Source organism: Sceloporus undulatus, chromosome 4 (genome assembly GCF_019175285.1).
Source record: "Sceloporus undulatus isolate JIND9_A2432 ecotype Alabama chromosome 4, SceUnd_v1.1, whole genome shotgun sequence".
NCBI classification, from domain to species: Eukaryota; Metazoa; Chordata; class Lepidosauria; order Squamata; family Phrynosomatidae; genus Sceloporus; species Sceloporus undulatus.
The window spans coordinates 239,201,275-239,215,000 of record NC_056525.1 but is presented as its reverse complement, the minus strand read 5'-3'; the positions used below and the strand labels follow the sequence as shown (position 1 = coordinate 239,215,000).

General features: G+C 40.4%; 1 protein-coding gene across 4 annotated transcripts in view; it reads right to left on the bottom strand.

Annotated features, from left to right (window-relative positions):
• PHF20L1 (PHD finger protein 20 like 1) overlaps positions 1-11,395 on the bottom strand; it is a 64,127-nt gene extending 52,732 nt beyond the window's left edge. For all 4 annotated transcript variants that reach the window (XM_042461950.1, XM_042461952.1, XM_042461953.1 and 1 more), the window contains exons 1-2: positions 11,259-11,395; positions 8,552-8,665 (exon numbers count right to left, since the gene is read on the bottom strand). In XM_042461950.1, coding sequence (XP_042317884.1) covers positions 8,552-8,634 — 83 coding nt within the window. In that variant the 5' untranslated portion in view covers positions 8,635-8,665; positions 11,259-11,395. The remainder of the gene's footprint in view (positions 1-8,551; positions 8,666-11,258) is intronic.
• Between the last annotated feature and the right edge of the window lie 2,331 nt (positions 11,396-13,726).

The following is a 13,726-nucleotide window of genomic DNA, read 5'->3' as shown; positions in this document are numbered from 1 at the left end:
AACTACTACACAATATTAACTCTGCAAAAGCTCATGTTGACAATTTCTTTCTTTCAGTTAGTCTCAATGGTCCTACACGATATCTCTACATACTGATTCTACAGACTAACACAGATGTATCTTCGAATTCTGCTATCCTAAACATACTATAATAATAATTTATATATATTTTCCCGCCTCTCCCAAATGGATTGAGGCAGGATCACAACCCATTAAAATACATGCAAAGACATCAACAAAATACAGTAGAAATAATTACATTATAACAATTACTATCATATCACCCCAAATATACTGGCTTGAATCACAAGGCAAGGTGAAGGAGTTTCCCTTTGCCTCCTTAAACCCCTTAAAAAGCCTCTCAGCATGCTAGAGGGTGAAGCACTTTTTTATAGTGTCAGATGTTCCAAAGGCTGTGGACAAAATAATCCTGTAATCAGGCAGCTCTGGTTATCCTTGTGCAATTGAACCCCCCCCCCCTCTTCTCCCGGCACTGCATTCCCCATTGGGGAGGAGTATTCTGGCATAGGAGATGAAATAAAATTTTATTTTGGGAAATTTCCTGAACTTACAAAGGATCCAAAATAATGTGGTTTCAATGGAGTGCCCGTAAAACATTCAGTTGGCAATCACAAAGAGGCGAACACTCAAACAGGAGAGCTGAATGACAGAGGCACATATGTGTGTGAACCAGATCTCTATCTATCTTATGGAACAAAGCAAATCATGCTTGTGCTTTGTTTATGCAACTTTCTAACATATAAAGATATGCCAACATTGCTATAAATAATCTCTTAGGGTGCATACTACCTGACATTACATAAATGCTGTTAATTCAGGCCTTTTGTTATAGTTGCGGTAACTCTCATTTCAACATTTAACAGGGTACACAATAAAAATGTATTTCTGAATCATATTTTGATACATTCTTAAATTTCAGTAGCATCCTTTTCTATTCGTCATCAAATCTAAAGAATTAAAGATTAACCTAATATCCATATAAACTAGACTCTGGCAAAAGTAACCACACACAATAACTTAAAAACAGATGCATGTGTCAGAAACAAACCCATGTGGTAAACAAAGAGTTATTCTCTGAAGATGCCAGCCACAGATGCTGGCGAAATGTCAGAAAGAAACTCTGCTAGAACATGGCCACATAGCCCAAAAAATGAGTTATTAACTCATATTTTACCTGGTCAAGCAGCTGAAGTATCATAATTTTGACCATATACGGCTTACTAATATGAGGGAAAAATAGCAAGTTGTGTTCCAATTTTCAAAAGCCTCTCTGCCTTGCTAGCCAGTGACGAATGCTACTTTCTATAAGCAACCACATAAATGTCTATTTACAAGCCTAACCTAGCACAAGATAGTATGCATGGAAGACTTTGTGAGGAAATGATCTAACTCTAACATGTCAGTGATCCCCTTTTAACCACTACATCGAGTAACCCTTGCATACAAAATTCACACCCACCCTTCTTTCATTCACACAACCATTCTTATTAGTACCTGTTTGCACATTTTAAGAACCTAAGAAGAACTGGGCTGAAGTTCAAAATTTTACCTATTTCAGCATTTTGTTCCCAGTAGGGCTGGGGAGTAGTGGTGAGTTTGGGGTTAATCCTTTCTTAATGTTACTTCTACTCCTGTAAAAACCTTTTACTCCTTTACTCCTTACTACTACTACTACTACTACTACTCCCCAGCCCTGAGGAAAAGCCCTAGTTGCTTTGTAAGGCTGGCGTATGTGTGTAAGTGTCTCTCTTTGCCTCCCAGTCCCTTTCCCAGTGCAATATAATACAATTGTTTGTTGATGTTTGCATGTACAATATAATAACAGGAATATTTCCTACTCCTATTCCTGTAAAAACCTCTCACTCCTTTACTCCTTACTCCTACCCCCCACCCCTGGTTCCCAGAGGAGGCAATCAGATCAGGTGAGGAATAAAAAGAGAAAGAAATCTTGTCCTAAAGGAATGACCAAACTTACGGTACAACATAGGCAATGATCCAATTATTATACAGTGGGCCCTTGGTATCCACTGGGGTCTGGTTCCATGGATGCTCAAGTCCCATAGATACAATGGCATAGTGAAATGGTGTCTCTTTTATAAAAAGGCAAAATCATGGTTTGCTTTAGGATTTTGTAAAGTATTTTCAAACCATGGATGGCTGAATCTGTAGATACAAAGGGCTGACTATACAGAACATGTAATTAAGTACACATTTTATCCCAACATCACACACTATCCCTGCACTCATAGCATGGAAGAGGCTTCCATCATTTCTCATTCCTTGTACAAATCACAACCAGCTTTGCCAGCTTTCACCAATCTACAATAAAATGCCTACCTGCTGGCTTAACCTGCCAGTGGCTACAGTCTTCAGGGGCTTCTGCTCTTTGATTTTTCCCTCAAAAATAATCACAAAAAATCTGCTTGCTTACATCTGCAGTTTTCAGCAGAAACATACCACTTATATTCTGAGCATCTATAAACAGATTATATGCTTTATTACTCAAAATAATACTCTGTGGACAAGCATTTCTGACCTTGGGCAAGTCACACTCTCTCAGAGGAAAGCAATTCCACCCCCCCCCCCAACAAATCTTTCCAAGTAAACCCCATGACAGATTCACCTTAGGATCACAGTAAGTTGGAAACAATTTGAAGGGACACAACAACTTCTGTCCTAATCATGCTTCTTCATCAGAACTACGGCATATACTTATGTGTAAGTCTAGAAATTTTAGTCAAAAAATTGACCCCAAAAAACTGAGTTGACTTATCCACGAATTACTGTAAATACTGTACTTTAACTTTTCCCCTAGTAAAAGGCAAGAGTGTGATGTTTCCTGGGAGCAATACCTCTTTTACTCTTTCATCCATCCAGCCTTTAGTGTCAGTGACGAACAGTTATGCCCGCTGGAATTTTCTACATTCCTTGGTATTGTTTTCCTTTGCTTAATTCTTTAATCCTTTGTTACTAGGATTTACCCCTGATTTATCCAGGAGTCATAGCAAAAAACATAATTTTGGCTCCAAAACCTGCCCTCAACTTATACATGAGGTTGACTTGTAGTTGAGTATATACAGTACAGTATGTTGCAACAGACCATGACACTCTTCCTCATCATTCAGTATCAGAAATGATACTAGCAACGATTTCATTTAGGAGCTGACTCGATTAGTCTACCTTCTAGTTAATGAACCCCTCTATTTATGCATACATGAACCTTGCTATATACCCTGCGTCTCCCTATTGTCGTCTTATGATCAGAACGTTGCACTTTGGGCAGGATTAAAAGGATTCACCTTGATTAATCATGTCTTCTGATTTCTTTCTGCCCACTTTAGTTCATAAAAAGTTTCTGCAACTGTGGTGTAAGAAAATGTGGGAAGTGGGAGTTATAACCTTAATTCTCTTGGGGTGCACCTACACTGTACAAATCATGGAGTTTGACACCACTTTAAGTGCCGTAGCTCGTCTGATGGGTTTCTAGAATTTGTAGTTTTACATGGTCTTTAGCACTCTCTGCCAAAGAGTGCTGCTGCATCACACGAATGCTGTAGGATGGTGCCATGGCAGTTAAAGTAGTGTCAAACTGAATTATTTCAACAATGCACCCTTGGTTTTACCAAGAATCTAGGAGTAATCTGACATATGTTTGTACAAACTGGGAGCAGAAATTCAAATCTTTACTATAGTTTTCATTGTATAATTTTATTTATTTTATTTGTGACCTGCTATATTTCATTATTTAATGTTAATGTGTATTAATGTGTATTAGATTAAATTATTTTTATAGAATGTACGCCATAGGTACACTTATTTTATTTCATTTTATTCTATTTGTAACTGATTGTACGTAAAGCATATGCAAATTTAAGGCACTCTATAAATAAAGCTTAATAATAATAATATAAACACTTTCAAAACACATCTATGAACACATAGTAGTGTAATGAACTGGAAGGTTCATTTCCCAAAAACACCCAGTTACAGCAAAAATGAACCTTCCAGTTTGTATCACTAAGTCAAATGCTCCTTGAATCTAAAAAGTCAACAACTAGTGCATCAATTTACAGGGGAAAATATGTCCAGGGCAGTGGCACCTCTTCTGAAAAAACCCTCCTTGCACTTGAGATATGACAAAGCCAGATCCGCCCCCGCCCCCCAAATCAAAGAAGTAATCACTTGGTTACCAGGACAAGTCAGTTTATTTTAACCAACTTCAACTGAACCTACTTAATAGCTTTCTTTTCTTAATGAAGGTTTGTCAAATAAAAATAAATGAACAAACAAATGAACATGCTGACACTCAAAGCAAACAGCACGAAGAACTGTTTCTTATTTCCAAGAAATGTAACTCTAGTGTAGGAAATAAGATTTTTATTTTTATTCTTCAGTGTGGCATAGTTTGAGTGTTGGACTATGAATGAGAAGCAGGTTTTGTATCCCTGCTTGGCCGTGAAAACCTACTGGGTGACCATGGGCAAGTCACACCCTTTCACCCTGAGGATGGCAATGGCAAAGGCCCTTTGAAGAAACTTGCCAAGAAAACCCTGTGACAGGTTGGCCTTAAGATCACCATAAGTCAGAAACGACCTGAGGGCAAACAACACATTTACAGCGCTTTATAAATTTACAGCTTGGGTCCAGGCTTGGGTCCAGGTTACCTAAAGGATCGCCTCTCCCCGTACATTCCGCCTCGCACCCTCAGGACATCTGGGCAGCAGCTACTGAAGGTGCCTGGGGCTAGATTGTCCTCCACCACAAGGAGGACATTTTCCACTGCTGCCCCAGCCCTTTGGAATACGCTGCCCACTGAGCTCCGCTCGACTACCACCCTGGCCCACTTCAGGAAGGATTTGAAGACCTTCCTGTTCCAACAGGCATTCCCCGATTAAAAATCCTGTGGGCCTCCCTCCTCTTTCGTGGCCAAGAGGAAGGGCTTTGGGGCTTTTAGCCTGTGTTTTTTATTATTGTTTATATGTGATGTATTTTGGATTTTATTGTATGTATTGTTGTTTTAAATTATATACTGTAAGCCGCCCTGATTGAAGGAAGGTGCGGGATATAAATAAAAACTTTATTTATTTATTATTATTTAAATAAAGGTTAATAATAATAATAATAATAACAACAACAACAACAACAACAACACAGACACAAAAAGTAAAATCAATGCCAGTGTTTCTCTCTGCTGTGCCTTTTCACACAGCAGAAGTTTAAGCTGGATATAAAGTAGACAGGTTTCATTATACAGGACAGACATAACAACAACATTTATTGATTAGTCCATGGCCATCAAGGGCAGACATAACATTTCTATACCATCTGCTGTATCTGAAAGGATAGGACCTGGATAGGAGTTCGCCAACAAATACCATGGATCTCCAGGAAGGACTAAGGAAGAATCCTGCCACTGTCAGATGTAGTTGTATGTGCTGAGAAGGAAGGATCCGTGGTCTGACTCTGCGATAATCAAAAACCAGCCAGGTGTCTAGTTCAAGAGTAGTAACAGTACCACTCTATTCTGCTTTGGTCAGGCCTCACCCGGAATACAGTACTGTGTCCAGTTCTGGGTATCACAATTCAAAAAGGGTGTTGACAACTGGACTGTGTCCTGAGCAGGGCAACCAAAATGGTGACTGGCCTGGAAACCCTATGAAGAGAAACTTAGAGCTACACAGATTAAGACCTGAAGCAATGGATGCAAGCTACAGGAAAAGAGATTCCACCTCAACATTACGAAGAACCTCCTGACAGTAAGAGCTGTTCAACAGTGGAGCACACTTCCTCAGAGTGTTGTGGAATCTCCTTCTTTGGAGGTTTTTAAACAGAGACTGGATAGCCATCTGTTGGAGGTGCTTTGATTGTTTGTTCCTGCATGGCTCTTGTGATTTCTTCCAACTCTATGATTCTACAACTAGGTTACTAAAGTAGAGAAGGTCTTTTAAATGCATTACCCCCAACATAGGAACTAAGAGAAACTTTTGGTCACTTAATACACAAACAATTTTACACTAGGACAGATGTTCCTGCAAACAGAGGTCCCAGATATTGATCAGGTTTAGACATCATCACTGACAACCTGAATTCAGATGGGAATTGAATCAGCAGTCAGTTAGCTCATTTAAAACTGATGTTGTATAATTTGGTACTGAGTTTCTACCACCACTAGTTGCAGTCTCACCAAAGCAGTGCTTCTTAAACAGTGTGATGTGGTGGAGGGAAGCAGGGTGTTTCTCCTAGTAAGTGCAACTGTTTCTTTCCTTAAAGCATGTTGCAGACCATCCCACTTTGGAAAGCACTGATTTACACTACATCACAGGAATCAGTCTAGTAAATGCTATTGCCAGATTATCCCTATCCAGGAAAAACCAGTTTAGCTTGACACCTCATCAAACAGATTTTAAAAATAGCCATTTCTGTTTGGGAAACATTGTAAATTATGACAGCAGAGCATAAGATCAGTGAGAAGGAAAGTATTTTTGTGATAACATACCATACAAAACATACCTTCACCTATTAAGATGTAGAGGTGTGGTTTATCTTAATTTTGAATGTAAATTAAGAAGAAATGTAACAAAGGGACAAAGTAAACCGAAAGATAGGAAGTGGGAAGTCATTTTAAATGTCACAAGGGTGTTTGTATCAAGGTGGTGGTAGTGTGTTATGTGTAAATGCAAATGTGTTTTATGTGTAACTGTGAGTTATGTTGTTCAAAACAGTGTGAATTTATATGTAAATAAAATTATTTTAATATTTTTTAAAAAAACACCTTCACCTATGTAAAGTTTCTGATCATACTGATTTTAATTAACCCTTAAAACTTTAAACAATAGTAAAACGTTATTAGAAACCTTATCTAGTTCTTTTATTATAATAATGGACCCTTTTCTAACTAGAAGTGTGTCCAACTGGTTGTTCAACCCTGAATGGACCTTCAACCAAATAATCCTCTCTTAAAAAAACAGGGTGGCCTTGGAAAAGTCACACACTCTCAACCTCAGAGGAAGGTAAAGGCTAACCTCCTCTGAAGAAATCTTGCCAAGAAAACTCAATGATAAGGTCGGCATAAGTTGGAAATAACTTGGAGGTACACAACAACCACAACAACAAACATGCTCCTTAGATTGTTATTCTTCTCAAGGGAAAGTCTGGGTGTTGGGCTAACAAAAGTATTTTTCCCTCTTTCTCACATATTCAGATTGCCAAATAACATCAGGTTTGGAAAATCTCATGTATACCACCAGACTAATTGTTGAACAAGGTGACAAAGTCATCAAGATAAAAAATATACCTTCTTGGGCTGCTGATATGGAATACAAAGTGGTATCTTAACTGATGCCATTAATACTCTTTCCCATGTGATGAGAATCCCAAAAGCTAGACTTGTGTTTTGTTATGCTTCCTACCCAGTAATTATTTTTACACACCAGCCTTGAGACAAAATAGAGTTCCTACTGGTCAGAGATACTGAAAATGAGGCATTATCTAAGCAGATTAATTTGATTCCTCTTATTTAAGGGACAATCATGTTGCACTCAAAGCAAGTTACCAAATTAACATTATCCAATATGTAATCACAACCATACAATTAAATTATAACACCAAATTAGCCTTTAAAATGGGTTTCACCTTCATTTCAATCAAAACGAATTAACTTAAATTAACCAAAAAAAGGGAATAATCTGGGAACTCTTCATAATGGCAGACAAGGAAGAAAACTCCTCAGCAGATGTATAGATGGAAAGCATACCTTGAGGCAATCACTATAAAAGCAGTTTTTCACAGTGGGTAAACTTACTGATTATAGCAAAGTAAGGCCTATTCTGAAGGCTAATAAAGGAGGTTAATAAAGGGCAGCTGTCTTCAAATTGCTCTTCCCTTAAATTCTGGACTACAGTAAGCCCCCTTCAGAACCTCTGGTAGCCAGGGAAGATGGAAACTCCAGTCCAAAACATCTTGAGGGAACCGTGATGGGAAATGTTGATACTGGGAAACCATCTCTTATGTGAAGGCTACAAAAGACTATGGTCATACCTCTGTTAGAAAGCAGAAAGCACCTCCAGCTGAAGCGTCAAAGTCATTTTTAAGGGCAGACTTGTGAATTCTATCACATATCTTTCAATGCAACCCTAACATTCCTTTTATCAACCAACCTAGTGATCTCAGATATGCTATCAAATAGCCCCCTCCAACAAATGGTTATTGCTTATTCTTTACAGTGAACTGGTATTTTTTAAAAAAATCCTGTCTTGCTATTAGTGGAATACCCACAAGGGAGATAAATCATATTCATGGGACACCAGAATCCATTAATGCATTTAAAATGCAATCATCAGACAAGTAAACCTGACATGTATTTTCTGCCCATTACTTTCCATTACCTTAATATCTCTTTCATAAGAGATGACCTTACCTGAAGCTACTTTATGGAGAAACAGTGAAAATACAGGTGTGCATACATACTTATTAGGAGTGTCATGCAAAATCACTTCTGACCTAAACCAACCAGAGGCACCAGCTTCCATACCATTTCTGTAGATAATCCAGTGCTTCCAAGCGAGCACCAATCTCAAAAGTGATCCCCGGGCGATTTGGAGGCTTTCTGCTCATCTTGAGAACTTCTATCCCTTTCTCTTCTCAACTACAGACAGAAAGAAAAAGCGTTAGTGCCAAGAAGACTTTAACAGCAATCTTGCATTCATTTTTAGGACAATAAAAAGATGGGATGTCAACCAAACCGTAAGTATGCAAACACTTCAGACCTAAAGCAATCCTCAGAGTGAAATTCTAGGCACGCTTATACAGAAGTCTCATTGAAGTCAATAGTTCACTAAAATGCAGACTAGAAATGTGTTCTTTCCAACTGGTCATGAAGGTGCTGTTGGTTTCCTTTATGCTTTCTTATGTTAAAGCAAGCATGGCTATATCTTTGAATTAAATAGTGGTTACATTTAAGAAGCGGATACAATGTGAAGTTGAAGGCTTTCATGGCTGGCATCCATAATTTTGTGTGGGTTTTTGGGCTATGTGGCCATATTCTAGAAGAGTTTGTTTCTGACACAAATGAAAAACCATCCAGCGCCTGGGGTTTTCCCAGCCAGCAATGGATATCTAATTTAAACAGACACAAACCCTCTTTGCATATCCTCCCACCCTGAGGCCTTGCCATTCAACAACAGAACAATATACAGATTAATATGGAAATCATTTCTCCCAACCCAGGGTCCCATCCTCTGTGTGTGTGTGTGTGTGTGTGTGTGTGTGTGTATCCAACTCCTTTCCAGGCAAACATTCTCTGAAGATGCCAACCACAGATGCTGGCAAAATGTCAGAAACAAACTCTTCTAGAACATGGCCACATAGTCTAAAAAACCCCACAAAAAACCAAGTGGGTAAAAGTTTGCAGTGTAGGATTTACAATGTTAACTGAAGACATGCCACACTGATTTGGTCCAAATCACTGACAGTTATCAGCAAGGTAATCATGTAATCTTCTCTGAAAGTATATACATCTGAAAGCAACTCAGCAGCGTAGATGCAACTATACATAAAAAGAGGCAGCACACTCAACTCTAAACTAAAACCACTTTAAAAAATCAGAACTCAAAATGAAATGCAAACCATAAACCACACCTGCTTTCAGGGCACCCAATGTAGCTCTCCTATAAATTTAGGCTGCCTCTACACTGCCAAATTAATGCAGTTTGACGCCACTTTATCTGCTGTGGCTAATTCTGGGATTTGTAGCTTTGTGAAATATTTAGCCTTCTCTGTCAGAGAGCTATGGTGCCACAACAAACTACAAATCCCAGGTTTCCATAGGATGGAGCCATGGCAGTTAAAGAGGGGTCAAACTGCATTGATTCTGCTGTGTAGCAGCAGCCAAGAGTTGTGATTTCAGAGAGGCAGGATATCCAGTCAGGAGGGAGAACTAATTCAGGTTCTGAGGTGTGTAAAAGTGCAGAATACTCCAAGATTCATGTATTGTCCCTACTGAGTCTCAGTGAAAATGTTCAAGCGAAGGTGACCAAAATGGCAAAAGGTCTGGAAAAAATGACCTATGAGGAGAGGCTTAAGGAGCTGGGGAAGAGACGGTTAAGAGGTGATATGAGAGCCCTGTGTTTGAAAGGATGTCATAGGAAAGAAGGAACAAGCTTGTTTATCGCTGCTCCCAAGGGTAGAACATGGAGCAATGGGTTCAAACTAGAGGAAAAGAGATGCTGTACCAACATTAGGAAGAACTTCCTGATGGTAAGGGCTGATTGACAGCGGAAGATGATGCCTCAAAGAGTGGTGGAGTCTCCTTCCTTGGAGGTCTTTAAACAGAGGCTGGATGGCCATCTGTCAATGATGCTTTGATTTTGGGTTCCTGCATGGCAGAATGGGGTTGGACTGAATGGCCCTTGGGGCCCCTTCCGACTCTATGATTTTATGGTCCCGTGATTTACTAGCAAAGATTCAAGAGGGATGTGCTCAAACTGGAGCCATGTGTCCAAAGGAGGGCCAACAAAATGGTGAAAGGTCTGGAAACTATCTCCTAAGAGGAAGGACTCAGGGAGCTGGGGATGTTTAGCCTGGAGAAGAGAAGGTTAAGAGGTGATATGACAGCCCTGTTTAAGTATTTGAAAGGATGTCATATTGAGGAGGAGGGAGCAAGCTTGTTTTCTGCATTTTGGAGACAAAGGTCCAGAACACACCACAGAAATGATCCGGTTTGAGACCGCTTTAACTTCCGACGGGGGTCAGTGCTAGGGAATCCTGGGAACTGTGGCTTATTGTGGCCCCTGAGCTCTCTGACAGAGAAGGCTCAACGTCTCACAAAGCGACAGTTCCCAGGCTTCCCGAGCCCTGAGCCATTGGCAGTGAAAGCGGTCTCGAACTGCTTGGTTTCTCATGACCCAACACACTTGTCTCCAGGGCATGTGCAGAGGGCACTGGCCAACGCTGCAAAGGAGGCAGTGTCAAGACTTCCCCTGTCGGCTGTTTTGCAGGAACAATCCAGCTGGGCGCCACTTTAACTGCCTTGGCTCAAGGCTGTGGAATTCTGGGAGTTAGAGTATGTTGTGGGGCCCAACTCCCAGAATTCCACAGCCTTGAGCCAAGGCAGTTAAAGCGGCGCCAAACCGGGTTATTTCTCCAGTATGGATGCAAAGAGAGGCCCAGACTCCTCTCGCCCGGGCTGGACTCCACCGAGGCCCGGCTCCCTTCCCAGACCGGCCTCGGCCTCTCCTTACCCGCAGAGTACCGCCTTCCCACTCGCTCAGCAGCAACGGGGCCGCCGTCCCCGCCGCCTCCGTCCCGCTCCTTCCTCCTCAGGCAGCCCCATCGCCCTCTCTCCTCCACAGGCGCCGAAACACGACGTCATCGCACCTGCGACGCGCGTCCAGGCGTAAGCGAAGCCAACCCCGGCGCTGCCATCTTGGGGAATCGACGGATTGGCTGCGCCCTCGTCACGTGACACAGGGAGGGTGAGACGAGAGGAAGGTGAAGAGGGGGAATGGTAAAGAGAGCCGGGACGTAACGCGCCTGCGCAGAAGAGGAGGACCCGGGCTCTAGGGACTGGAGTCACTGGACGCCAGCAATGTATCGACACTTCCGGCTTCCAATGGAATAATAATGTGAGGGTCTAATTGGGAGGCCAAGGAATGTGTCTGGAGGAATGTACAACTAAAGGGGCATGTCATTATAAGACATGTGTACATATGCATTTTATATACATAGATGTATTATTTTAATGTATAATATATAGACACATATATATATGCACACACAAATATATATATTACAGTGTATAACATTACAATATAATATGATATATATATATATATATATTACAATTGATAACATCACAAATATGATATATATATATATATATATACACACACACACACACAAAGACACACATATATTACAATGTATAACATTACCATATGATACACACACATATATATATATACATTACAATTTAGAACATCATATAATATATATGTGTATATATACACACACACTCACAATATAAATATTACAATGTAAAACATAATATATGTATACATATATATATCACAATGTATAACACTATATAATATATATATATATATATATATATATATATATAAACATATGTGTGTGTGTGATATATATATAATAAGTTATATATACACTTGTCCCTCCACATTTGCAACTTTGACTTTTGCAGATTTGATTATTCATAGATTATATTATTATGTTCTCTCTAGGAATCATGTCTAGGTCCTCCAGCACAACTCTATGGCCAACCTTAAGCCCAAGTGGCACTGGAGGACCTAGAGAGAACACTCCTCTAGGCCTTTGTAGCTCCTCCAGTGCAATTCTATGGTCAGCGTCTGGCAGATGTTGACCACAATTAGGTTGCACTGGAGGACCTAGAGATCCCCAGAGAGGTGTTCTTTCCGGTGAAAACATAGGCATTTATCACATGGGGCAAACTGCAAAAATCCCATGCAGAAACGGGATTTTAAAAAAGCGGGGGGGAAACCCACAAAAGCAGGTAGTTTTTCACAGACAGCGGGGTTAATGTGACATTAACACAAACGGAAAGTAGATTTTCCAAAGGTAAAAAGGAACGGGTTTTGTCTAGCTTCCATTTGGGTTAATGTTGCGCTAATTCTCATTAACGCCAACGTCATCTGAAAAACAACCCGCATTCGCAGGTTATTTCTACTTTCTGTTGGGGTTAACCCCGAACATCATCTGAAAAATTGTTATTATTATTAGTAGTAGTAGTAGTAAGCTTTATTTAAAAATTGCTGTATATTTACACAGCACTCTACATACAATCAGTTAAAAATAGAATAAATGGCCTATGGCATACATTCTACAAAAATAATTCAGCATTTTACATATTAATACATACTCACATTTCAATAATAAAATATAGCAAGCAACAAATCAAAAAAGCTTTTGTGGGGTTTTGCTACTTTCTCTTTGGGTCAATCTCATGACTTGATTACTGCAACATCCTCCTGACTGGGCTTCCTCTTTCTCACCTCCGACTTTTAATCTCTGTTCAGCGTTCAGCTGCACGCATTATCACATCTGCCCACCACTCTGCCCATATCTCTCCTGTGTTGGCATCCCTTCACTGGCTCCCCCTCTCTTTCCGCATTCAGTATAAGCTCCTGCTGTCAACATTTAAAGCCCTCCATGGTCTGGCCCGCCGCCCGTCCTTACTTATCAGACCTTCTTTCTCCTCACCTTCCCACTCGGGCCCTCCATTCTGGTAGTCAAGGTCTGCTGTCTCAGCCCAGGATTTCCTCTGCCCCATCCCGGATTCGCCCCTTTTCACTTGCTGCCCCTCACTCCTGGAACCTTCTTCCCCCACAAGCAAGAGCCATCACTTCTTTAACCAGCTTCAAAATGGAGTTGAAGACCATCCTGTTCAGAGAAGTGTTCCCAGGCATTGCTTGATTGTCACTTGCTATTTGATGTTCCTTAGTTGCCTGTTTTATTGAATCATTTCCTGTATTGCTATGTCCTCCCTCCAGTCCATCTCCCCTGATCCAGGCCTCGGAGGTAGAGAGGAACTGCTGGCCCTCATCCCCTTCCCCTTCTCCTCTTGTGCCGTGTCTTTTTAGATTGTAAGCCTTAGGGCAGGGAATCATCCAATTAAAAAGATTGTATGTACAGCACTGTGTAAATTTACAGCGCTTTATAAATAAAGGAA